At 33.2% G+C, this 24,002-nt stretch overlaps 1 protein-coding gene across 10 annotated transcripts in view; it reads left to right on the top strand.

Moving 5' to 3' along the window:
* The window catches only part of LCORL (ligand dependent nuclear receptor corepressor like), a 186,430-nt gene that overhangs the window by 46,092 nt on the left and 116,336 nt on the right, over positions 1-24,002 (top strand). For 8 of the 10 annotated variants that reach the window (XM_058430325.1, XM_032135505.1, XM_032135507.1 and 5 more), the window contains exons 2-4: positions 9,373-9,438; positions 19,187-19,266; positions 20,196-20,325. In XM_058430325.1, the coding sequence (XP_058286308.1) occupies positions 9,373-9,438; positions 19,187-19,266; positions 20,196-20,325 (276 nt within the window). Of the gene's footprint in view, positions 1-9,372; positions 9,439-19,186; positions 19,267-20,195; positions 20,326-21,654; positions 21,741-21,913; positions 22,030-24,002 lie in introns of those variants that run through there. The other 2 variants (XM_058430331.1, XM_032135509.2) reach the window with 2 other exon arrangements.

Genomic DNA, 24,002 nt, shown 5'->3' on the forward strand with positions numbered 1-24,002 from the left:
AAAGACGTGTGCACGCATATGTTCATTGCGGCACTATTCACAATAGTAAAGACATGGAATCAACCTAAATGTCCATCATTGATAGATTGGATAAAGAAAATATCTTGTATACACACACACACACACACACACACACACACACACACACACCATGGAATACTATGCAGCCATGAAAAAGAACAAGCTCATGTCCTTTGCAGGGACATAAATGGAGCTGGAGACCATCATCCTTAGCAAACTAACACAGGAATAGAAAATCAAATACCACGTATTCTACCATATAAATGATGAGAACACATGGATTCAAAGAGGGGAGCAACAGACATTGGGACCTGCTTGAGGATGGAGGGTGTAAGGAGCAAGAGGATCAGAAAAAATAACTATTGGGTATTAGGCTTATTACCCAGGTGATGAAATAGTCTACACCAAACCCCTGTGACATCAGTTTGCCTATATAACAAACCTGCACATGTACCCCTGAACCTAAAATAAAAGTAATAAGAAAAGCCCCGATGACTCTAGCCTGTCGTCCAGGCTAGAGTGCAGGAGCGTGATCATGGCTTAGCTCATTGCAGCCTCAACCTTCTGGGTTCAGGTGATCCTCGCACTTCAGCCTCCTGAGTAGCTGGGACTACAGGTGCATGCCACCACACCCAGCTAATTTTTTTTATATAGAGAGAGATGAGATTTCACCATGTTTCCCAGACTGAAGCAGTCTGCCCACCTCAGCCTTCCAAAGTGCTGGGATTACAGTCGTGAGCCACCGTGTCTGGCTGAAGGAAATCTGAAGGTAGAATATGTAAAATATACTGAAACTCAATAATAATCAGAGAACTGCAAATTAAAATGATAAATAATTTTGTACTCATGTGTTGGACAAATATGAAGGCTGATAACTTTTGGTGACCATTTGGGGACAATAGGAACTCAAACATTGCTGATAAGATTGTTAAGATGATTCAGCCATACAATGCAATATTTACTGTAGTAAAGTTCAAAATATTCGTAGTCTAAGGTTAAGTAATCCCACTTAAAGATTTCTACTCAGTAGAAACTACCAGTGGGACAGGATAAGCCATTTATGAAAGGTTCCAGTGCAGCAATGTTTGTAATAACAATAACAACAAAAAAGTTATATAGCTTTCAGTAGGGAAATAGGTAACTATGTACTTATACAAATGAACTCTGTAGTGTAATCAATCTTAAAGAACTAAGAATTTTGGTCTTTGGAAGGGTTAAGTTATCTAAGTCAGTGGTCCCTAACCTTTTTAGCACCAGGGACCAGTTTTGTGAAAGACAATTCTTCCATGGACAGGAGGCATGGTTTTGTGATGAAACTGTTCCCCCTCAGATCATTAGGCATTAGATTCTTATAAGGAGTACACAACCCAGAATACCTCACAACTGCAGTTGACAATAGGGCTCACGCTTCTGTGGGAATCTGATCTAACAGGAGGCACAGCTCAGGAGGTAATGCTTGCTTGCCCACTGCTCACCTCCTGCTGTGTGGTCCCTTTCCTAACAGGCCACAGACTGGTACTGGTCCATGGCCCTGGGGTTGGGGACTCCTGCTCTGAATCAACCTTTCTTCTAAAAACAATGAAAAGTGCTGGATTTTTAAAAAGTTAAAAATGGCTAAGAGTTAAAAAGGCAGTTGAGAATACCCAAGCTAATTCTAGAGGTTAAGTAGAAAATCAGAGGTAAAAAGCTGCTTAAGCTTGAAGTCTTTGTTAGTACCACATATTTGTGTTTTCATGGCTGTTTAAACAAAAGGATCACAATTCTAGGGCAATAGCCTGTCCAAATAGTTCTATGGGAGATTGTCTTTACATTAAGCTGTGACATCAAAGAGTTATGCTTTAGGATAAAAGCAAGTCGATCTAAATCATCTTGCCTTTCTCCAGTCCCAGAAGTTTGCCTTGGTGATGATCAGAGCGGGACAAGAAAAGTAAAGGTAGAAAAATATCAAATATTGAACTTGCCACAGACCAGCCCTCTAGTAGATCTGTACCCTGAGTCAATCAAGGAACTTCAAGCCATGAAATTAGTTTGAAGCAGGTATGAGTTTTGTAATGAATACCACAAGTTTAGTGGCACATGACAAATTTAGTATCTTATAGTTCTGGAGGTGAGAGATCTGAAATGGGTCTCACCGGGCTAATATCAAACTGTAGGCAGGGCCGTGTTGCTTTATGAAAGCTCTAGGCCAGAATCAATTTTCCTGCATTTCCCAGCTTTTACAGGCTGCTAGCATTCCATGGCATGAGGTCTTCTTTTATTTCCAAAGCCAGCAGTGGCTGGTTGGTTCTCACAATTTCATCTCTCTTTTCTGACTCCTCTGCCTCCTTCCCAATTTAAGGACCCTTATGATTATGTTGAATCCACCAGTATAATCTTATTTTAAGGTCAGCTGATAAACAACCTTAATTCCATCTGCATCCTGTTTCCCTCTTGCCATGTAGCATAGTTTGCTCAAGGGTACTGGGTATTAGAACTCTCTGGAGGAGAGCACTTCCATTCTAGGCCTTAGGGAATTTGATCTTTTGAGGGCAAAAGCCATTAAGTACTGAATTAATTGCATGAAGAAACAAGGCAAGATGAGCAAGAGGCATCAGACTGCAGAAACAGACTTATTCAAGAAAAGGTATTGAAATGATTAGATACCAATTTAATTTTTTAACACTGATTTTAAAATATTTCTTATTTAAAGAAATAAATTATAGACCTAAATAGCTGCAAAGTATGGAGAGCTATTAAAAAGTTTTTAAGTTTTCAAAAAGAACAGAATAAAGCTTGTATAAATTGCTGAAATTAACAAGTCAGAGGATGAACGTCCACCTCTGTGCATGAGGATATAATAGAGTTTGGGCTTATCTTCTCCTGTAGACAGCTAGGAAACTGGACCATATATGCACAGACAGTGGAAAACAGGGAGCACAAAACTGGTCCCTGAGAAGAAGGAAACTAATGATTTAGGCCATATGATCATGCCAGCTTTTTTGCCTGTAAGTAATTTGCAGATTATAGCACAGGCAGGGTTGGCCTAAAAAGAGCCCAGTGGGCTTGCTGACTTAAGAAGGCAAAAAACTAAACACCGCATGTTCTCACTCATAGGTGGGAATTGAGCAATGAGAACACATGGACACAGGAAGGGGAACATCACACACTGGGGCCTGTTGTGGGGTGGAGGGAGGGGGGAGGGATAGTATTAGGAGATACATCTAATGCTAAATGTCGAGTTAATGGGTGCAGCACGCCAACATGGCACATGTATACATATGTAACAAACCTGCACGTTGTGCACATGTACCCTAAAACGTAAAGTATAATAATAATAATAAAAAAAGAAGGCAGAGATCTGCCTTTAGTGTATTGTGAGTGGCTGGAATTTATGAGGGCATTGTACCAGAACGGAGAGAGCTACAGAGAGAAAGAGCTCAAGAAATCAGCATGCAGTGCCCTTGAATCTGGCTGAAAACCAGTTCGTGTGTGTAGGGTGACATCCATAAAACCTGACAAATAACACCTTTGGGAAAGCAGTTTCTGGGACCTATAATGCAAACAATTTTCAGAACTTATACGGGGATGGTAATTATTATTCAAGTTCCCACCACACAAAGTGAAAGCAGTCACTGAAGCCAAGAAAGCTAAACTTTTTTTTTTTTTTTTTTGAGACAAGGTCTTGCTCTATTGCCCAGACTGGTGTACAGTGATGTGATCATAGCCCACTTCAGACTCCAACTTCTGGCTCAAGCATTCCTCCACTTCAGCCACCCAATTAGCTGAGACCACAGGTGTGTGCCACCACTCTGGGCCAGTTTTTTAGATGTTTTTGTAGAGAAGGGGTCTTGCTTTGTTGGCCATGCTAGTCTCAAACTCTTGGTCTCAAGCAATCTTCTTAACCTCACCCTCTCAAGTTCTTGGTATTATAGGCATGAGCCACTGTGCCCAGCCCCTTAAAAACCTCAAAATGAACTTTAAGTAACTTCCTGAATAAACGTGGTCTGACTCCCTTTAAAAAATCGGGAACCCAGCACTCACAATGTAAAATTCACAATGTCTGGCATTCAAGCAAAAGTACTAGATATGCAAAAAAGCAGAAAAATACCATTCATGATTGGGAGAACATCAGTAGAAATAGAACCAGAAATAATAGATGGAAAGAAATATATTAAAACTGCCATTAAAGTTTGCTAAGTTATGTTCAAGGACTAAGAAGATAACATGAACATAAGAGGGAAATGGAGGATTTAGGATAGAAACAAATGGTTTGCTGCATCAAATAGATACCAATACAGAAACAAAAAAAAGATCAGTCATCTCACACCATCCACAAAAAGTAATCAAAATGGACCACAGACCTAAATGTAAAATTTAAATCTCTATAACTTTTAGGAGAAAACCTTTGCATCCTTGGGGTAAAGAAAATGATTGTTAGAGCAGAAAAACCACTGTAAAGAAAAAACTGGGTAAATTAATCATCAAAATTAACAACTATTGTTCTTTGGGAAACACCATTAAGAAAACAAAAATGCAAATGATAGACTAGGAGAAATATTTACAACATATATTATTAGACAAAGGAATTGTATCCAGAATATATTTTAAAACAAAATAGGAAAGGCTCTTATAATGCCATAATAAAATGTCTGACAACCCAATTAAAAATTTTGCAAATGATTTGAACAGAGGTATCTGAAGTAAGCCTGTGAAAAGATGGTCAATAGGGAAATACAAATTAAAACTGCGTGGAGACATGAGGACATTAGAATGTTTTCTACAAATCACTCCATTTATTTATTTATTTATTTATTTATTTATTTTTTAGAAGAAAGCAAAAGAAAAACACAACTAACCAAGTGGTGATTGGGATGTGAATCAGCCATGGTAACTTTCATACATGGATGGCAGATAGCAGGAATGTAAAATGATACAATAACTTTGAAAACAGTTTGGTTTCTTAAAAAACTAAATGTAACCCTACTATACAACCCTACAATTACCTTGTTAATTATTTACACAAGAAAAATGAAAACGTATATCTACCAACTTCTGAATAGATTAAAAATTGTAATATATCTAATATAATGGAATATACTGAGAAATAAACTAGTGATAACCAGCAACAATACAGAGAAAGCTAAAAATTATTCTATTGAGTGAAAAAGACCAGCCCCCACAAAAGAGAGTCTGTTCTGTAAGATTCGATTCTCATGAAAGTCTAGAAAATAGAAACTAATCTGCCATAGAAATCAAAATATTTCTGCAGATTTAGTGAGCTCAATAATCAAAATAATTCTGCAGATTTAGTGAGCTCAACCAAGAAAACCATGCCAAGGCACATAATCATCATACTGCTGAAAATCAATGATAAAAAGAAAATCTTAAAAGCAGTCAGAAAAAGGCACATTATGATGTACAGAGGAACAGAGGAAGGAAAGATTGTAAACTTGCCAGCAAACCACTAGACAGTGAAAGCACATCTTCAGTGTACCAAAAAAAACTGTCAACCTACAACTTTATCCTCAAAACAACATTTTTTTAAAAATTGAGACAAATGATTTTGTCTTTTAGGAAAAATGGTAGCTAGTAGAAGATCTTTAAGCATAGGTCTACAAACACAAAAAAGTGACATTGTGAGTAAATTTAAAAGACTTTCTAATGTTTTAATATGTTTAAAATGTTTTTAAGTAAGTTATATATAATGAGATTTGATCCTTATGTTACATACTATGTATTGATTCTTACATACTAAGTGGTACTATAATGTTTTCAAGTAGATGGTGAAAAGCTAAAATGAATATTGTAAACCTTAGGGCAAGCCCTAAGAAAACTAGAAGAGGTATGGCTATTAAGTTTATGGTGGCAACAAAATGGAATACTACAAACTTCTCATTTAACTTAAAATAATATTGTGGAGTGGAGAATGGGGAGGGATGTATAACAGAGGAAATAAATAGCAAATAAGATGGTAGATATAAACCCAACTATTTTAATAAATACATTCAATTTTAATGGTCTAAACACTGTCCTCAAAAAACATATTTTCAGACTGGATAAAAATGCAAGATTCAACTCTGTTGTCCACAAGAAACTCAATTTGAATATAAAGACAGGTTAAAAGTTAAAGAATTGGAAAAAATACATAATGAAAATGCTGCTAATCATAAGAAAGTTGGTGTAGCTGATATAACAGTAGACACAATAGAATTCAGAACAAGGACAAGGAGGAGCATTTTATAATGATGATATCAGTTCACAAAGAGGACACAAAAATATGCAATATAAATGTACCCAGTAACAGAGCATCAAAATTGGCAGAAAAGGAGAAAGGACAGAAAATCATGAGAGATAAAAGACCCAAAGAACATTATCAATCAGCTAAATCCTGATTAACATTTATAGTACATTCCTCCCAGTAACTACAGACACACATTCTTTTCCGTGTTACATGGAATATTCACCAGTGTAGATCATATGCTATCGATAAATTAAGTGTCAGGAAATTTACAATGACTGTAATCTTACATGTTTTACAACCACAAAGAATCTTGTACATTTCAATAACAGGCTGGGCCCAGTGCCTCACGTCTGTAATCCCAGCACTTTGGGAGGCTGAGACAGATGGATCACCTGAGGTCAGGAGTTTGAGACCAGCCTGGCCAACATGGTGAAACCTTATCTCTGCTAAAAATACAAAAATAGCCGGGCATGATGGCATGTGCCTTTAGTCCTCGCTACTCGGGAGGCTGAGACAGGAGAATTCGCATGTACCCAGGAGGTGGAGGTTGCAGTGAGCTGAGATCACGCCACTGCACTCCAGCCTGAGTGACAGAGCAAGATTCTGTCTCAAAAAAACAAAAAGAATTCAGCAGAGAAAGATTTCCGAATAATACCTAAATATTTGAAATTAAGCAACACATTTATATCCTATGGGTAAAATAAGACATCATAAGGGAAATTACAAACAATTTGAACTAAATGAAAATAAAGAGACAGTATATCACAGTTTATGGGTTAGAGCTATTGTAGTGAATAGAGGGGAATTTATAGCTTTAAATGCTTTTATTGGAAAAGAACAAAGTTCTCAAATTAATGATCTAGGCTTCCACCTTAAAAACTTAGAAAACTAAGTTTCAGTGAAAATAAAAAATAATTAGAAGGCTATGAAGAGGAAAGGGCAGAAATGAAAAACAGAAAATGAGTGATCAAGAAAGAGAATAATTGAAACCAAAAGTTGATCTTTTATAAAAAGATCAATAAAATTACTCAATTTTTAGTCAAGTAATCAGTGAAAAAGGAGAGAAGATACCTAAACTGATATCAGAAATGAAAGAGGGACACAACTACAGATTCTTCAGATGGTAAAAGGTGTTAAAAATCTTTTGAGCAACTTTTTGCCAGTAAGTGCTGTAATTTATACAAATTACCAAAACTGAATAAGAAATCGATAGCCTAGTTTTTTATTGATTTTTAAAAACTGGACTTATGATTAAAATTTTACCACAAAGAGAGCTCCAAGTCTTATTAATAATTAATAAATATTATAATACACAAACTCAAAAAATGGTGAAGTTTGGATTATTTCCCAGTTTGCTTTATGAGGCCAGCATTACTCTGTTACCAAAACCAAATAAAACCATTACAGGAGAAAAGATGCTTTGGAATGGGCTTTGGGATGTTCCAGGTGATTACTCAGAAGGGCAGAAGGGTACCATTTGAGTTGATGGAAATAGTTTCTGTCTTGGTTGTGTTCTTGGCAAAATGAAAGTATGGATTTTCAAAAGTTACTGAAGTTTATTTTTAAAATGGATACCTTGTATTATATGAAAATTATACCTCAATAAAGTTGACTTTTTTAAACAAAAAGATGTATTTGTCAGCAGATTGAACCATAAGAATTTCATGAAGTGGAATAGATAGTAGAAGAAATTAACTAAAATGCAGTAAAGAAAGCTAAAGAGACATAAAATGCAGAAGAGAGATAGTAGCATGAAGACTATAATGAGACCAACTAATACACTTTTGATCAGTCTTAGGAACTATGTTATCAGCAACAGATGCTCGCAAGTGCAGTAATATTTTTGAAGCACATTGATGACAGAAAAATAGAGTATCTTCTACTCTAAAATAGAAGAACCGTTCTATAGAAGGCTTTGGGCTTAATCTGCCTGAGTCTCTACCCAGTATGATAGCTTGCTTGAGCAGTAGGTAGTTCATTCACTTTTTTACCAGGAAATTTCTACTCATGGGAACTAGTACTGTCATTTCACAAAAGATTTTATTTCATTACATATTTACCAAGTATCATGATAGCTACCTTACTTTGTGAAATCTAAGACATTATTAGTTGTGGGATGCATCAGTAGTTCATGTTTTATTAAATGAAAAACTGTGGCTAGTTTTTTACTATGAGAGTAGATTCTAAGATGAGTCTTGATTTTGGAGCTGTTAATGTTTTTCAAAAGCATCTTATAACTTACGAAATAAATATTTCTATAGAAGTATTAATAATGTTTTACAATTTAGGAATACCACTGAGAAAATCTACTTTTTCTTTGATTTATAGGGTCTGTCATGCCATATTTAGTTTTTTCCTCCCAAATCCACACATGGCTTACATTATTTCCTTTTCTTAGCTTCTCAATTATTTTGCCATCAGGATCATATTTTTTTTGGATGCCTATAGTTGATTGGTGCTTAAAATTAAATATGTTACAGACTTCAAAGTCGAAAATTGTAAAATCTTAAAACGAGTATGTCCAGAAAGTGGAATACTTGGGAAATTAATAAACTAGGGTTTTGTTAACTTGACAAGATTTTCAGTAATTTTTTTACCTAAAATTTAGGGCAGTCTATAGCAATGATCAAATTTTTGTGTTTTAATTTTTACAAGTAGGTTTAAATTTTATACATCATATGTTTAACAGAAAGATTTCTCCCTATTGATCCTCATTTACTCATTCTTGTAATTGATGTTAAAGATGCTATTTTTTATATTTACTTTTTTAGAACAAACATAAACAATTATAATATGTGTCTTTCTAATTATTTTTCCCCTCTCTACAAGATTCTTACATACAAAATCTGCCCATAATATTTTACCCAGGAATACTTATAAATGATAAAGTTGTTTAGTTGTTTTAGTAGTGAATATTTCCATTTTGATATTTTAATTTCTTTACAGTCACTTAATTTCTGGTAGTCATTGTGTGACTATTATGTTGTATATTGCCTACTTCAGCTTAATGCAGCTAGAGGAAAAATACTTATGGTATGTTAATTTGCTGATTGATACAGAGTTTATGACTTTAAATTGTAAAATGTAACTTTTCTAGTAGTTAATATACTTTTCTCTCTTTAAAAACACAGGTTTTGAGAGTATTTTAGAAGGGCTTTATGGACCACGGCTACGAAGAGACCTCAGTTTATTCGAAGGTAATTTTTAAAATTTTATTTAAAAGTTGTCATTTCCCATCCTATTTAACAAATGAAAAATTGTTCTATACTAACTTTATATTAAACATGAATTTATAATCCCATTTAATTAGAAAATATTTTAAAATTAATAAAGTAATCCAGATATTTTTATTACATACCATATTTTTAAAAAATTTTGTATACTAAATCAAAATAGAAAATAAAGCTTGTTTGGGGGTCAATGGTGTAATTTAATTTTTGTTGTTTTATAAATTCCATGCCCTAACTTACGATTAAATAAGATTTAAATAAATAAATGTTAATTAGATTGAGTTAGGTAATTGCGTAATCAAATTATTAAAGTTTAATTGAATTATTTAATTCAATTTAAGTAAATGTTCAATTGAATAATTGCCTTCTAAAAAGCTATCACCCAAATTTTTACTTTTGTTTGTTCTTTTAATATTTTTCTTAGTGAAACACGTGAATATTGGGAAGGAAGAAACAATGGCTAAGTGAACTAATATATTGACTTCCTTTTGTTTGTTTTTGTTAGGACATCTCTTTCTAATATCTAAGAGCTAGAGTTGTAAAACATTTTTTAAATGAGGAATTTATAGAAAATATTGAGTAGAAGTCAGGAGATTAATTTTTTCTAGTTTTACTGAGTTTGGCAGTCACTTAAGTCACTTAAACCTGTAAGGTCAACATATTTCTAACCTATAAACTTGGCTCTTCACCGGCACAGTTTTCAAAAATAAGTAGAGCCTTTGTTGCTATTGTTCAAAGGAGAAGTGTCCTTGGTAGTGATACTATAGCAATGATGCTAATATTTGATCAATTAAAAAAATTTTTTTAACTTAACGTGAATACATTTCTTATTAGGCGTGACCTGCTTTGATTTTTTTTTCAACTGTCATATCCAAAGGATATTACTAAGTAGTAACTTACAAGATTTTCTTAGTTTCTTAATATAAATTTTAAATATTGAATACAATTTATTATTTTAGGATTAGATTGTGTTCCCAAAGTGTTATATCCTACTTATAAATTTTTTGTTTAATTACCATCATATTTTTATGCAGTTTAGGCCAAAGAACAAGTTTACTGTCAGATTGAAAGTAATTTATTTTTAATGATAAAATCTAATGCTTTTAAAGTTGTGTATTAATGCAATTTTGAGCTCCTATATATTACTAGTACAGCCATTCTAAAAGAAGCAGTTTTATCAATAAATATTCAAAGCCTAAAAAAACACATACCTACACTGTATTTTTAGGTATCACAAGAAAATAATCAAATAAGTATGCAAAACATATATTCTGTGTAAGGCTGCTCATTATAGTTCATTCAAGCTGTTTCTAGTTTTTTTTTTTTCGCTATTATGTATTTAAAAAGGGGCTATTTAATATTTTATATTTATAATTCGGATATATGCAGATATTAACAGTTATGTTGTTGAGTTTATTAATGACGTGGAAGAATTGTTAGACTGAAGAAAAGCAAGTGCAGTGTATATATACTGTATATTGACTCATTCTATTTTTGTAAACAAAACAAAAACAAAAAAAGAAAAGTATGTTTTGGACTAGAAAGAAAAGACATCAAAATGTTTGTCATGGTTGTATTTGAAGTATGGATTATGGATAGTTTTGGTTTCCTTTTATATATGTGGCTTTTTCCAAAATCAAACGTGTTATATAATTTTTAAAATATGAAAATTATGAAACTTTTAAATAGCACACTTTGTATATGGCTGACTAAGAGCATTATCTATTTTTACCAACAATTAGTTTTTCCAGTCATTTTGATCATATTATATGTGTAACGCTAGTGTGGAATATCAGATGAACTTTATCCAATATTATAAATTACAGAACCATAAAGGAAATAGGATTTTATTTGGGTTCTCATATGTATAAACACTTTCTTTGACATATAACCTGTGTTTTCTTAAACTGTCCTTGAGATGGGAATGGGATCTTGCAAGAATATAGGAACATAGCGTGTTTTCAGTCTTTCCCATGAGGGTTTTAGAGAACTTGTGGATTATCTTAAATGTATTGCAACAGCTTTAAGGCCTTTGAGGTTCTCAAACCTTGAAGACAAGGATATGGCGTTAAACGTTGTATTCGTAGCAACTAGTCAGTGCTCAAAAGTGTCTTTATTGCCCATTGAAGCCCTTGGGCTCCTGGCTGCTGTCTGGCAATGTAGGTTACAGGTTTGCAGCTGTTACGTTCTATTGCTGATGATACAGGCAGCCTGGAACTCGGATTGCCACTCTAAGAAATACTACCTTGTGTATTCAGAGTTTTATATTTTACATTATACTGTTTGTTATTTAATATAGCCTCCTCTTCCAAAGGCTGTAGCTCAGATACTCTTGGAAGCTTTTGATCTGTGATGTAATTGCAATACCACATAAACAGGTTAGCTGTTTTATAGCTTGCTTGGAAATGCAGAGCACAAGGAAAGAACATTTTTGTAGATATATCTGAAATGTTATAGTACAATTCATTTACAAAATGAGTAGTGTTGATTTAGATTTTCTACTTTGGTTTTGATTGAGCTATTTCTGGATCTTGTATCTGGTCAGTTTTATGTGCTGTTGTTACTTTACACGGTACTATGGTATTTTCCATTCTACTGAGACACAAAGTATCTCTAAGGATCCTTCTCTCTTTTGTATAAATACATGTTTTACATTAAGGAAGTGATAGTGGTGATGGTGGGTATAAATACATGTTTTAAGTTAAGGAAGTGATAGTGATGATAGTCAGAAGTTTTCTGCTCATCTTTGTTAATGTTGAGCAGGGTAATTCAGTTTTGAATCACAAAGCTGAAAGTACATATGAAAGATATCCCAGCAATATATTACCAGTCACATGGAACGATAGCCATACACAACACGACTTTAAGGGTGGAGACTCCAAAATGTACCCATTCCAGTGTTTTATTATTCTTATGACTTAAGAGAGCTTTTTTTCTGAAATCTCTTAATTTTAATCATTTCTTATTTTAACATAGATTTGCACTGAGTTAAATATTTTTATCTGAAATATTTAAGCAATGCTAATTTTAGTTTAACCAGTTTTTCTGCCGAGTTTACGAATGAACAAAGGAAAAATCTAAAGAATCAAGAATTTAACCCATGCTTGATGTTTCTTCAGTCTTCCTTCAGGATAATATAATTCTTGTATATTCTTGTATATTATCCTGAATTCTTTTTAGTTATGAAATTAAATGCATATTATATACACTTAAGTTAATTATACTTTTAGTTTGCAAACCTACTGTTTTCTCTTGAAAAATATATTCTAAAGTTCATCCTACTACCTTAAAAATCAACTTTGGCACAGCATTTTAAAGGTAAAGACTTTTTATCTTACACGGTAGTGTTTTGAGAGGTTTACATTTTAATTTTTGAATTTAATTCGCAACCGCCTCCAGATTGAGTGGTTTTGAAAGAAACTTTTGAGTGTTGCTTATTTTTAATTTGTTAGAAACAAAATCTTCTTTAGTCTGTCTTATGACTGTCCTTATGAAGAAAGCATAACTATTCTTTCTTTTTGGAGTGAGGTCTCCAAAGAAGTCACGAACTTCACACGTCTGTGTACTTTTAGAAGAGTTCCCAGTACTCTATGCCTGTCTTGCTCCTCCATCTACCCTAACTGCACTTCTGGCATCATAGGACTTTTTAATCAAAAACTACTCATTTCCTACCTTAGTTAATCTTTTATGTCTTATTGGTAGGTCAGTTTCTTTCATCTGGTTGGGGGAAGGGGTCATCTGATTTTATATACTTGACTATGTATATTTTCAAAAATATGAATAGATTGTATGTGGCATGAACCTCAATGCATTAGGCTTGTAGAAACTGGTAAATGCTTACTGTTTTTTCTCTAGGTGTGGCAACATATCATAGGCATTATTTGTATCAGAGATTTGCAAGTTACAGCATGTGGGCTAAATCCAGCTTGTTGACTGTTTTTGAATGGCTTATGAACTAAAAATGGTTCTTACATTTTTTAATGGTTAAAAAAGTTAATATTTCATGAAAATTATATGAAGTTCAAATTTAATTTTTCAGTTAATAAAGTTTTATTGGACGTAGTTTCACTCATCCCTTGACTATGGCTGCTTTTATACTATAATGATGGAATTAAGTAGTTGTGAAGAGACTGTATGGTTTGGAAAACCTAAAATATTTACTATTTGGCTGTTTATAGAAAAGATTTGCTGACCCCTGACTTATAATACTGACTGAAATTTAATGTATTTGGCTTAATATCATGTTTTCTACCTGTTAACACTATGATGGAGACAACAAAACTACTTTTTAATAACATTTGTTTGATGAAATATTTTAAATGCTTATTTTGTGTTAGATGCTGTGATTAGCAATAAGGAATAAAAGGTGCATAAGTAAGATCTCTTCTTACTAGGAACTCATGGCCTAGTATTTACTCAGAAGTTGGTAGTTTTCTAATATGAATTGATGATTATTTATATTATACAATTAAAACCAGATAATCTAATGTTATTTTTAGTTAAAAATTATATTAGCTCTTATCACATATGTATAAGTTGGTGCAAATGTAATCGTGATTTTTGCCAGTACTTTTAACATTTAAAAAGTAATGTCAATAAAAAGTAATGGCAAATGGCCGGGTGCAGTGGCTCACGCCTGTAATCTCAGCATTTTGGGAGGCCGAGGCAGGCAGATCACTTGAGGTCAGGAGCTTGAGACCGGCCTGGCCAACATGGTGAAACCCCATCGCTACTAAAAATACAAAAATTAGCCAGGCGTAATGGCGGGCGCCTGTAATCCCAGATGCTCAGGAGGCTGAGGCAGGAGAATCGCTTGAACCTGGGAGGCAGAGGTTGCAGTGAGCCGAGATTGTGTCACTGCACTCCAGCCTGGGCGACAGAGTGGAACTCCATCTCAAAAAAAAAAAAGAAAAGAAAAACAAAGTAATGGCAAACGGCAATTAAAACTAAAGGCAGAAACTGCGGTTACCTTTGCACCAACCTGATATTTGATACATACTTATCTGAAGTAAAGACTTACCTGAGTATATTCATCATAATGCTTGTAATACAAAGACCGGAGAAACAGGCTAAATATTCAGTAATAGGATTTGGCTAAATAAATTGTAGGGCATCTTTTTGATGGACTATACTTAACCAAAAATTACTTTGAGTATGGGAAATATTTGTGGTAAATAAGCATAAAGGTGTAATATGATTTTAATTTTTTAAACTAAAATATTTTAGAACAATTTTAAATTTACAGAAAAAATTGAGTAGAAAGTACAGAGTTTCCATGTACTCTCTTTTCCTCTGCCTTCAGTTCCCTGTATATTAGCATATTTTATTGAACCCAATTGATAAATTATTATTAACAAAATTCCACAGTTTACATTAGGGTCACTCTATGTGTTGTGCAGTTTTATGGGTTTTGCCAAATGCATAGTGTCATTAATCCATCATTATAGTATCAGACACAGGGCATATCACTGCCAAAAAACGTCTCCTAAACTCTACCTAGTCATACCTCCCACTTCCCCAAACCTGTGGCAAACACTGATCTTTTTATGGTCTCTAAAGTTTTGTCTTTTTTAGAATGTCATATAGTTGGAATCATACAGTATGTAGCTTCTAAAGATTTGCTTCTTTCACTTAGAAATGTGCATTTAAGGGTCCTCTATTACTTTTCATGTCTATTTATTGATGAATAATATTGCCTTGTATAGATGTACCCACAGTTTACTTATTCATTCACTTATTGAAACGCATCTTGCTCACTTTCAAGATTTGGCTATTAAGAATAAGACTGCTATAAACACTCACAGGCAAATTTTTTTGTGGACAAATTTTTTCAACTCATTTGGGTAAATATTTAGGAGCATCATTGATAGACTATGTTTACTTTTGTAAGAAACTGTAAGGGTATCTTCAGTGGTAGCTGTACCATTTTGCATTCCCACCAGCAATGAATGAAAGTTCTTGTTGCTGCGTATCCTCACCAATATTTGATGTGAGTGTTTTGGATTTTAACCATTCTAACAGGTATATAGTGGTATTTCATTGCCTTAATTTGCAGTTCCCTAATGACATGATATTCAGCATCTTTTCATATGCTTAGTTGCCACTATGTATCTTCTTGGGTGATGTGTCTATTCAGACAGAGTTTGATATTTGGACAATGATGGATTCGTAGAGTAAGTGAAGATATATTTCCCCTGCTGCTGTTTTTAGAGACAGATTGTGTGGATATCATCTGGGTTGGTGCTTTCTGTTTCAGAAGGTTTTAAATTATTAATTTCTTTAATAGATATAGGGCTGTTGAGGTTATCTATCTTACCTTGTGTGAGATTTTGTAGTTTGTGTCTTCTGAGGAATTGGTCCATTTTATTTAAAGTTACCAAATTTGTGAGCATGATGTTGTTCATAATATTCCTTTATTATCCTTATAATGCCCATAGGATCTGTGGTGATGGCCAGTCTTTCATTTCTAATATTAAAAATTTGTGTTTTCTCTTTTTTTCTTGATTGGCTAGCCAGATTTGGCTGGAGGTTTATTTTACTGATGTTTTTCCCCAATGAACCAGCTGATCCTAGTTTTTTAAGTGGCATAAAATATAAACTAGAAGGATCTATAGCAAAATGTTAATCATTGTCTACGGATGATGGGATTATGAATTTTTCTTTTCTCCTTTGTACTTTTCAATATAATTAATATATAATTTCATAATGAAAAATTAGTGTTTAGTTGTATTGCCTACTGATTAGTATCTTTCCCTCAGACCAACACAGTTATAACCAGTATTTCATGATCTTCATGAAAAATCTAGCTCAGTATTCTTCTTTTTCATTTTTCACTGAACTTCGTCTTTGGAAATGCTAAATTTACAGCCTATGGATAAAGGGACCAAAAAGCATTAAAACACTCAAAAATTATTTATTAATAATGAGGTTATTTAGAAGAAAATACAAATTACATCTGTTTAGGTGTTTTACACATGCTTTAATTTTTACTACAGCTTTAACATGCAATTATTATTCTCTTTTTCAAACAAAGAATCTGAAACTCAAGTTAACTTGCCTGACTGAGGCCACATGAGTATGTGGAAAAGCCACAAAAAGTTCAGTACTAGGGTTCTCCTATTTCAAAATCTGGATTAGATAAAATGATTCAAGCCAGATTTTAACTATAAGAGTATATATCCATGGTGGAAAGGTTGATCTTTGTCATTCATTAAATATTAGTTTTCATTATGATGTTACCTTTTACTAATGAAGCTATTTCTATAAGATACATAATTTAACCTTTTTTGAGTTTATGCATTACAGTTTCAAAAAGAGAGATAACATCTTTTAGAGATGAGTATCTTATTCGTTGTTTGAGAGATTAAAATGAATGTTTTATTTCAGCATTTATTTAGTTTTTAATGACATGAAAGGTAACCTGGGGAGAGTGAAAATCTGGCCTAGAGTTAATTTTTCAAAAGCTGTTTTTCCATATAGAAAAATTTATCCCACCAAACATCATTTGTTTGGTTTAAAATAAAAAGTTAATATAGAAAGAGTGATTAAATATTTGTAAGTAAAGCTATAAAGCTATACATTTTGAATTCAGAAAAATTTAATGGTCTTTATATTCAATTGATTATTCATTGCCATTTATTTGACTGTGTAAGCCTTTGTTGTAATTAACATTTTCTTGAAGAACTCCTAAAATATCTAAAATAAGTGACAATCTCAGCATACCTTGATATTATCTTACAACTGGCAATTGTCTTAATCTAAAATTGTTGGCCCTTGATCGAGGATATTTATCACTGAAACTTTATGAAACCCTACAGCAATTTTTAAAAATACCCCTTCCCGAAGCCTACAAGCTATTTTCCAAAAATTCTTTAATGAGACACTGATTTTTTTTTTAAAAAAAAAAGGCAGTAAGATTTCCTTGACCTATCAAAATTATGTTATGCTTGGCGTATGAATCATGTTTTTGGCACAACAGTTCCAAAACAACTCCAGAATCTTTTGCACGCTTATGGGTGATCTGGTTCAGCTGGACTCCAGGCTGTGAGTGGGGAATAACATCTTCACATGAGCGTTAGGTCCCAAGTTCCTCTTATGTTGTATGGTGATTCTGTCCTAGTGAGGGGGTGAAAGTTTGAAACCTACGTAAGCCTACATAGCTACAGTTCTATAGGAGCTGGGTTTTTAATTATATAGAATGTTGCAACTTTTTGATTTGTCAGGTTTTACAGAAAGTGACCAGTTTTCTTAATTAAAATTTAATTAAAATCTTTCTGCAAACTGACCTTATCAAATACACATACAATCATATAGGATTAAAAAATAATGACTGGTAATTCTGTCTTGTTTATAACTGGCTTTTGTATGGTGCTTCATAGTTTATAAAGCATTTTTACATTTTTTCATTTAATCCATAAATAAGTTAGATGATGTGATCCTTATTCACACACAAGGTAATTAAAACAACTTTGTGGCTTGAAAAGCTTAAACTGGTAAGTGAAATTCCACCCCACATTTTCAGAAACTTCAAATCTAGCTATCTTTCCATTACGCTACACTGCATCTTAATTCCCATTCCCTGCTCTGTCCAAGTTTATGTAGATATTAGTGTAATATATTTGTGTACTACTGCAGAAATTAAAGGGAGTTGTTACTATGTTCTTTATATTCCAACATATTATCTTCTTTTCTGATCAGTGTTTCTGAGTTGATTTAGGGGAGTCCTAGCTACTGATCCTAACTAGTATTTATTCATTATCATTCCAAAAAAGAAAAACTGTATTTTCTGTGCATTTTAGCAGAGACGTGTATTGAACTTCATTATGTATTTCAAAAGTATGCAAATTGCGGTGATAGACCAGTGTTTTTCAAATTAGTCACAGTATAGCTGCCTTAGATGATAATGGTTTTTAGGTTTGAGGTTCTGCATATGAATTTATTTGGGAATAGAAATTGGGGAGAGTTTCTGCTGCAAGGGTTAAGTTTTAAAATCATTGTCTATGCCAGATATATTTAGAATGACAATATTATTGTGCCTTCATAAAATTCAGTAGGAACTATTTTTGTTTTCCAGAAATTCTCTAATATATTACAACAGTTGGATTATAAGGAATATTCTTCTGGAAAAAAAATCCGTGTTTTATATTAAATAATATACCTTATTTGTTTACCTGATTTTTACTCTTGATTCTTGCAACAAAGCCTTTAAACAATTTAATAAAAATCTGTTCTGACTTTTGAGCTATAGACTTTTACTTGTTTTCTTGGGCATCATTCCATTTTCTGAAATCTGTGGACTTTTCTGGTGCTTTCTTCTATTTCTCTATTTTGTGTTGTCTTTCATGGTGTGCAAAGTTTATTTCCTCCAGATATCTCCCCCTTTTTCATTCATAGCAAAAATAAAATTAAAGCACAATGATAAGTTGAATCTTTCAGAAAGTTAGATGATATTTAAAACCCTATTGTTGGAAAATTGTTAATTTATAACCAGCTCATTGTTTTTGCTATTTTGTCCCATAATAGTGCAGATTACTCTCCTTACAGCCTTCTCTGTTTATTTCTAGATGTTGTGAGTTTAATTTTAAAGTTAGTTCTTCTCCCATTACTGTTAGTTTTTTAAAAATTATTATTATGTGAGCCATTGCTGTGGAGAGTGGTAATTTTATTTGTTTTAATAAAGTTAGTATATTTAATGAATTTTTTCCCTCTTTTAAAGACTGTGAACCAGAAGAGCTGACTGACTGGTCTATGGATGAAAAATGTTCATTTTGTAACCTACAGAGAGAAGCAGTCAGTGTAAGTTTTAGTGCTATGAAATTATCTTTGAACTAATGCACAATCGTAACACAGTTTTTTTTTTAATCTTAATTTGTTTTGAAAATTTGTGACTCACAGTGGAAGTTTAAATATTTGATTTTGGTAAATGAAAATAATATTTTAAAGTCATATTAGAAATCTAACATTTAGCTTAACTTGCAGGTGAAAATCCTAGAAAACTTATCTTTTTTTTTTACTTATTTCACATTTCTTTCTTATTCTTACTTACCCTGACTCATTAAGTTTAGTTCAGGTCTATTTTGTATTTAGGTATAGAGGGATGAGCTTGAAGGCCTACTTTGGTCTGAGACCACCCTACAATCTGATTTCTTAGAAATTAATAGTAGGGGAATAATGTGCTATTTTTAGCCTTTCACTTACTCTTGAAGTCTGTTGGATATCATAATTATCTCCTGTGTAAATGATGAAATATGTAAGTGTCTACTGTATACGTGGCATAAACTATGCAACCGGCATCTTCTTGTGTGGTGGGAAATTTTGATTTCTACTGTTGTGAGAAGGGCTGAGAAGAATTGAAAACTTGAGAACCTATACCAATTTTGGTCAGATTAGTGGGTAAACACATCTGCTTTGTTGTTAAAACTCTGTGTTAGGATTGCATTACTGGCATGCCAATATAGTGAATTTATTCACCAGTATGTTTCATATGCTCTTTTTTTTTTGACTATAGTTTTGCTAAGGAATAAGGTTATTTTGACTCTCTATCAGAGCTATTTCTTTTTTCCTGACTCTTATTCTGAATTTTATGTTCCCTCTCTCTAATTTGATACAATTTAAAGGGTAAAACAAATGAGCATTTAGAGCATTAATTTTTTGTCATTTTTAATGGAATTCCATGTTTGAATTAAAAAATGATTCTGTATGTTGTTGTTTTCTTATACTTTTAGGATTGTATACCATCTCTTGATTCTTCACAGTCAACACCAACAGAGGAGCTATCATCTCAGGGCCAGTCCAACACTGATAAGATTGAATGCCAAGCAGAAAATTACCTAAATGCACTCTTTCGAAAGAAAGGTAATATTGGTATGCTTTGTCATTTAAAATTTGCAATAGAGATGTGAAATGTTTGAATTTTTTTACACAAAAGTTTTTTATATGTCAATCTCTCTACTTCTCTCTTTACTATTTCTTTATTCTTAATTTTTCTTTATATTTTTAGGGACAGTAGGAGTCTCAATCATTCTAGTACTAGTCTTGTATTAGGCATTCCTGTTCAGCATTCTATTTTCAAGTATCTCTCTGACTTTATCACACGTTTTCCTCATCTATTATAAGCACCTTTAAAAATTTTTCTTATGCTTCTGGTCTTCTTTATTGTATTGCTATCTTGAACACTTCAAAATTTGTTTGATGTTCAATAAGTTATAGATATATAACATTATATTGCAAAGCTATGCCTGATAATGTAATAGTGAAATCACTTATCAGCTTGGTTGGAGTATATTTGCTGACTTGCTATTTCAATATTTATTTGGTAACTTGAATTTGCTTAGTAGACATTAAAAAAATCAATGTTCTTTTTTAGTTCTTGTCTCTCTAAACTACTCAAACCAAATAGCTTTTGTTTTACTTGTTCCCTTACTTTACACTCATGTATCAAGCAGAAGTAGTTTTTATATTTTAGTTACTTGGGAGAATTAGAGAAATGTAGGACCTTTCATGTTTTGTTCTTGGCTGTTCCCACAGTAATAGAGTGTCTTATTTTTACCACCTGGACCTTTGGAGTAAGTTATGGTGCATGTTTAGTTTGGGGGATTATCCTCTCTCTCAACTTTGAGATTAAGAAAACATTACCATATTGTCATCATCTACTTGTTGACCCTGTTTTACTCCTCTTTGGAGTGAGATATCACTAGATATTTTTCTACTAAATTGATAACTTTCATGTTTAAATCAATAATGTTTAAAATAGTACTTGACTGTGATACAAGAGTCTGTTGTTTAGTCTTAAGTGTTCTAAGTTCTTTTATATGTTGAAATATGGAAATCCTCTTATTAGAAGAATCATTAATATAATTTAAAGGCCTAAAATTAAGAACTATAATTTTTAAGAGCAAGAGACTGAAAATCTTCTCCTTTGGGTTACTGTTGAGAAATCTGCATTATCTTTAAAAATCAAATTTTTTCAAAATTTTTAGTACAGTGTTAAAAATGTTTTATGGCCAGGTGCAGTGGCACGTACCTATAGTCCCAGCTAATAGGTGGGCTGAGGTGGGAGAATTGCTTCAGCCCAGTTGTTCAAGGCCAGACTGGGCAACAAGACCCCATCTCTTTAAAACAATAATTTTACATGCTTTCTTTAAGGATTTTATAACATTAATTTAGAAAATTTTATTCTGTTAGTATTCACTTACAGGAAGAATTATGTTATCAGACTTGTATCACTAAGAGAACTGGAAGAAATATACACATTTACACACATGCACACAGTAAGTTTCATTTACCTTGGAACTCATTACTCAGTCTCTTTTCTTTGAGTCGTTTGTAATGGTAATAACTAGAATTATCAATAATAATAGCCTTTAATTTTTGATAGTATGGAGTTAGCCTATGCTCCATTGCCCTATTAAGAGTAATCAGTAAAAACTTGGTACTATTTCAGCTGATTCAAGCATCTGGGTCTCCAAGAGGTCTCCTACCAATGGTTGGGTGAGTGTTCTTGGATATTTAGTGACCTCTCCATTTCTGGATTTCTTCAACATCTTTTGAAAGATTGCAGAGTTTTAAAATTAAAGATTCTTCTTAGTGTTTTTGCTTTATTTTAGGCCTTTGTTAATTTCTTTATTTGTAGTTCATCACTTTCCAGATTTAATTAAACATAAAAGTTTTTCTGCTTGTTTACTTGGGCTTTTTAAATTTGCTTTCAATAAAATCATTTTAGAGATTTCCAAATGGTCTGACCAAGATGGGGCTAGAAGATAATAACAATATCTTTTAAATGGTCTTAACTCCTTTGTTAGTTTGCCATTTGAGTTCTACTATTAACTCTACTTTGAAGTAACAGGCAAGAAATATTAAAGACAGGAAATACTTCTGAGTCTTTGGAGTAGCATTATGACATGTTGTTAAAACATCTTTTTAGTGCAGATTTTTTTTTCCCTGAAAATATCCCAAATGCAATCATTTTTAGGGATCCTGGATATGGATGGCATTAGTATTCCTGGTACTTAAAATCTTTTGCTTAGTTTGAGGAACATATGCATGTTGATCATCTTGGTAAAACATAAAGAAATCTTTTAATATCCTTATGGTAACTAATTTATTGTCTTTCCCAACTTATGCTTTTTGAGATGGTGCTAATGATAAATATAAGCTATTACTATTGAGAATATCACTACCTGGGATAATGATGATGATTGATATCATCAGTTGTGATTGAGCACTAAACCTTTTTTATGCTCTATCTCATTTAATGCCAAAACAATATTAAGAGGGTAAGTACTGTTTAACAGGTAGGAACAATGAAGCTCAGAGAAGTTAAATACCATGATTTTTAGCTCTGTGTGCTGAACATTTGAGCCGTCCAGAAGAAGTTCAAAAAATGAACAGTGCGGCCAGGCGCGGTGGCTCACGCTTGTAATCCCAGCACTTTGGGAGGCCAAGGTGGGCGGATCACGAGGTCAGGAGATCGAGACCACGGTGAAACCCCGTCTCTACTAAAAATACAAAAAATTAGCCGGGCGTGGTGGCGGGCGCCTGTAGTCCCAGCTACTCGGAGAGGCTGAGGCAGGAGAATGGCGTGAACCCGGGAGGCGGAGCTTGCAGTGAGCCGAGATTGCGCCACTGCACTCCAGCCTGGGCGACAGAGCGAGACTCCGTCTCAAAAAAAAAAAAAAAAAAAAAAAAAAAAAAAAAAAAACAGTGTTCTGTGTGAGAAGCACCTAGATTCTTTTAAGTACTAAGTAGAAAACACTTCCCATTCTCCACTAGTTAGCAGACTAGGATTAGAACTATTTTATTTGAATTAAGCAGACTAGAGAGGAAATATGGGGAATGCGCTATATTTCTTATAGGTTTCTATTTTTTCTTCATGTGGCTTCTGAACAATTTCAGTGATTAATTCCCTTATAGTGCTTAATAATAAATAGGTTGTAGGAATGCCACTGGCATTAAACCTTCTCAAGACTGGAAGAGTGTATTACTTAAATACAGCTCAAGCAATTCATTGTATTTAGAAGCTAGTCAAAAATACTCTCAGGGTTGAATAAGTCAGATGCGAAGAGGAGGATGTTCTAGGACAAAGGTGAACTTTAACTAATTTTGTATATTCTTTACTTTAGAAATGTTTAAAAATTGAATTCCTTCTGGAGGTTAACACTAAAATTAACTAGAGTGCTAGAGTAGAATGGAAATCTCTGTAATAACAGGGACTTTGTTTTGTTTATTGCAGAATCTCGGCAACTAGGACTGTACCTGCATGTTAAGTCCTGAGTTAGTATTTCTTGGGTGATAAATGAATACTAAGATAAACTCTACCTAGGTATCTGTCAGTTTCTCCGAATATTCAGTAGTATTAGTACTTCCTTTGTTCTGTTTTGAAGAAGTAAATTATTTTGTACGTACATATAGTTTACCTTTCTCTGCTTTGTACTTAAAGTATTGTGTATAGTTTGAGTATCAGTCAGTTTGTTTGGAATGTTGATAAACGTAGGAGCCTTGTTTACTGGTATCCTCATGAAATGTAAACTAGG

The sequence above is a fragment of the Hylobates moloch genome, unplaced genomic scaffold, assembly GCF_009828535.3.
Source record: "Hylobates moloch isolate HMO894 unplaced genomic scaffold, HMol_V3 SCAFFOLD_17, whole genome shotgun sequence".
In the NCBI taxonomy this organism is placed as follows: Eukaryota; Metazoa; Chordata; class Mammalia; order Primates; family Hylobatidae; genus Hylobates; species Hylobates moloch.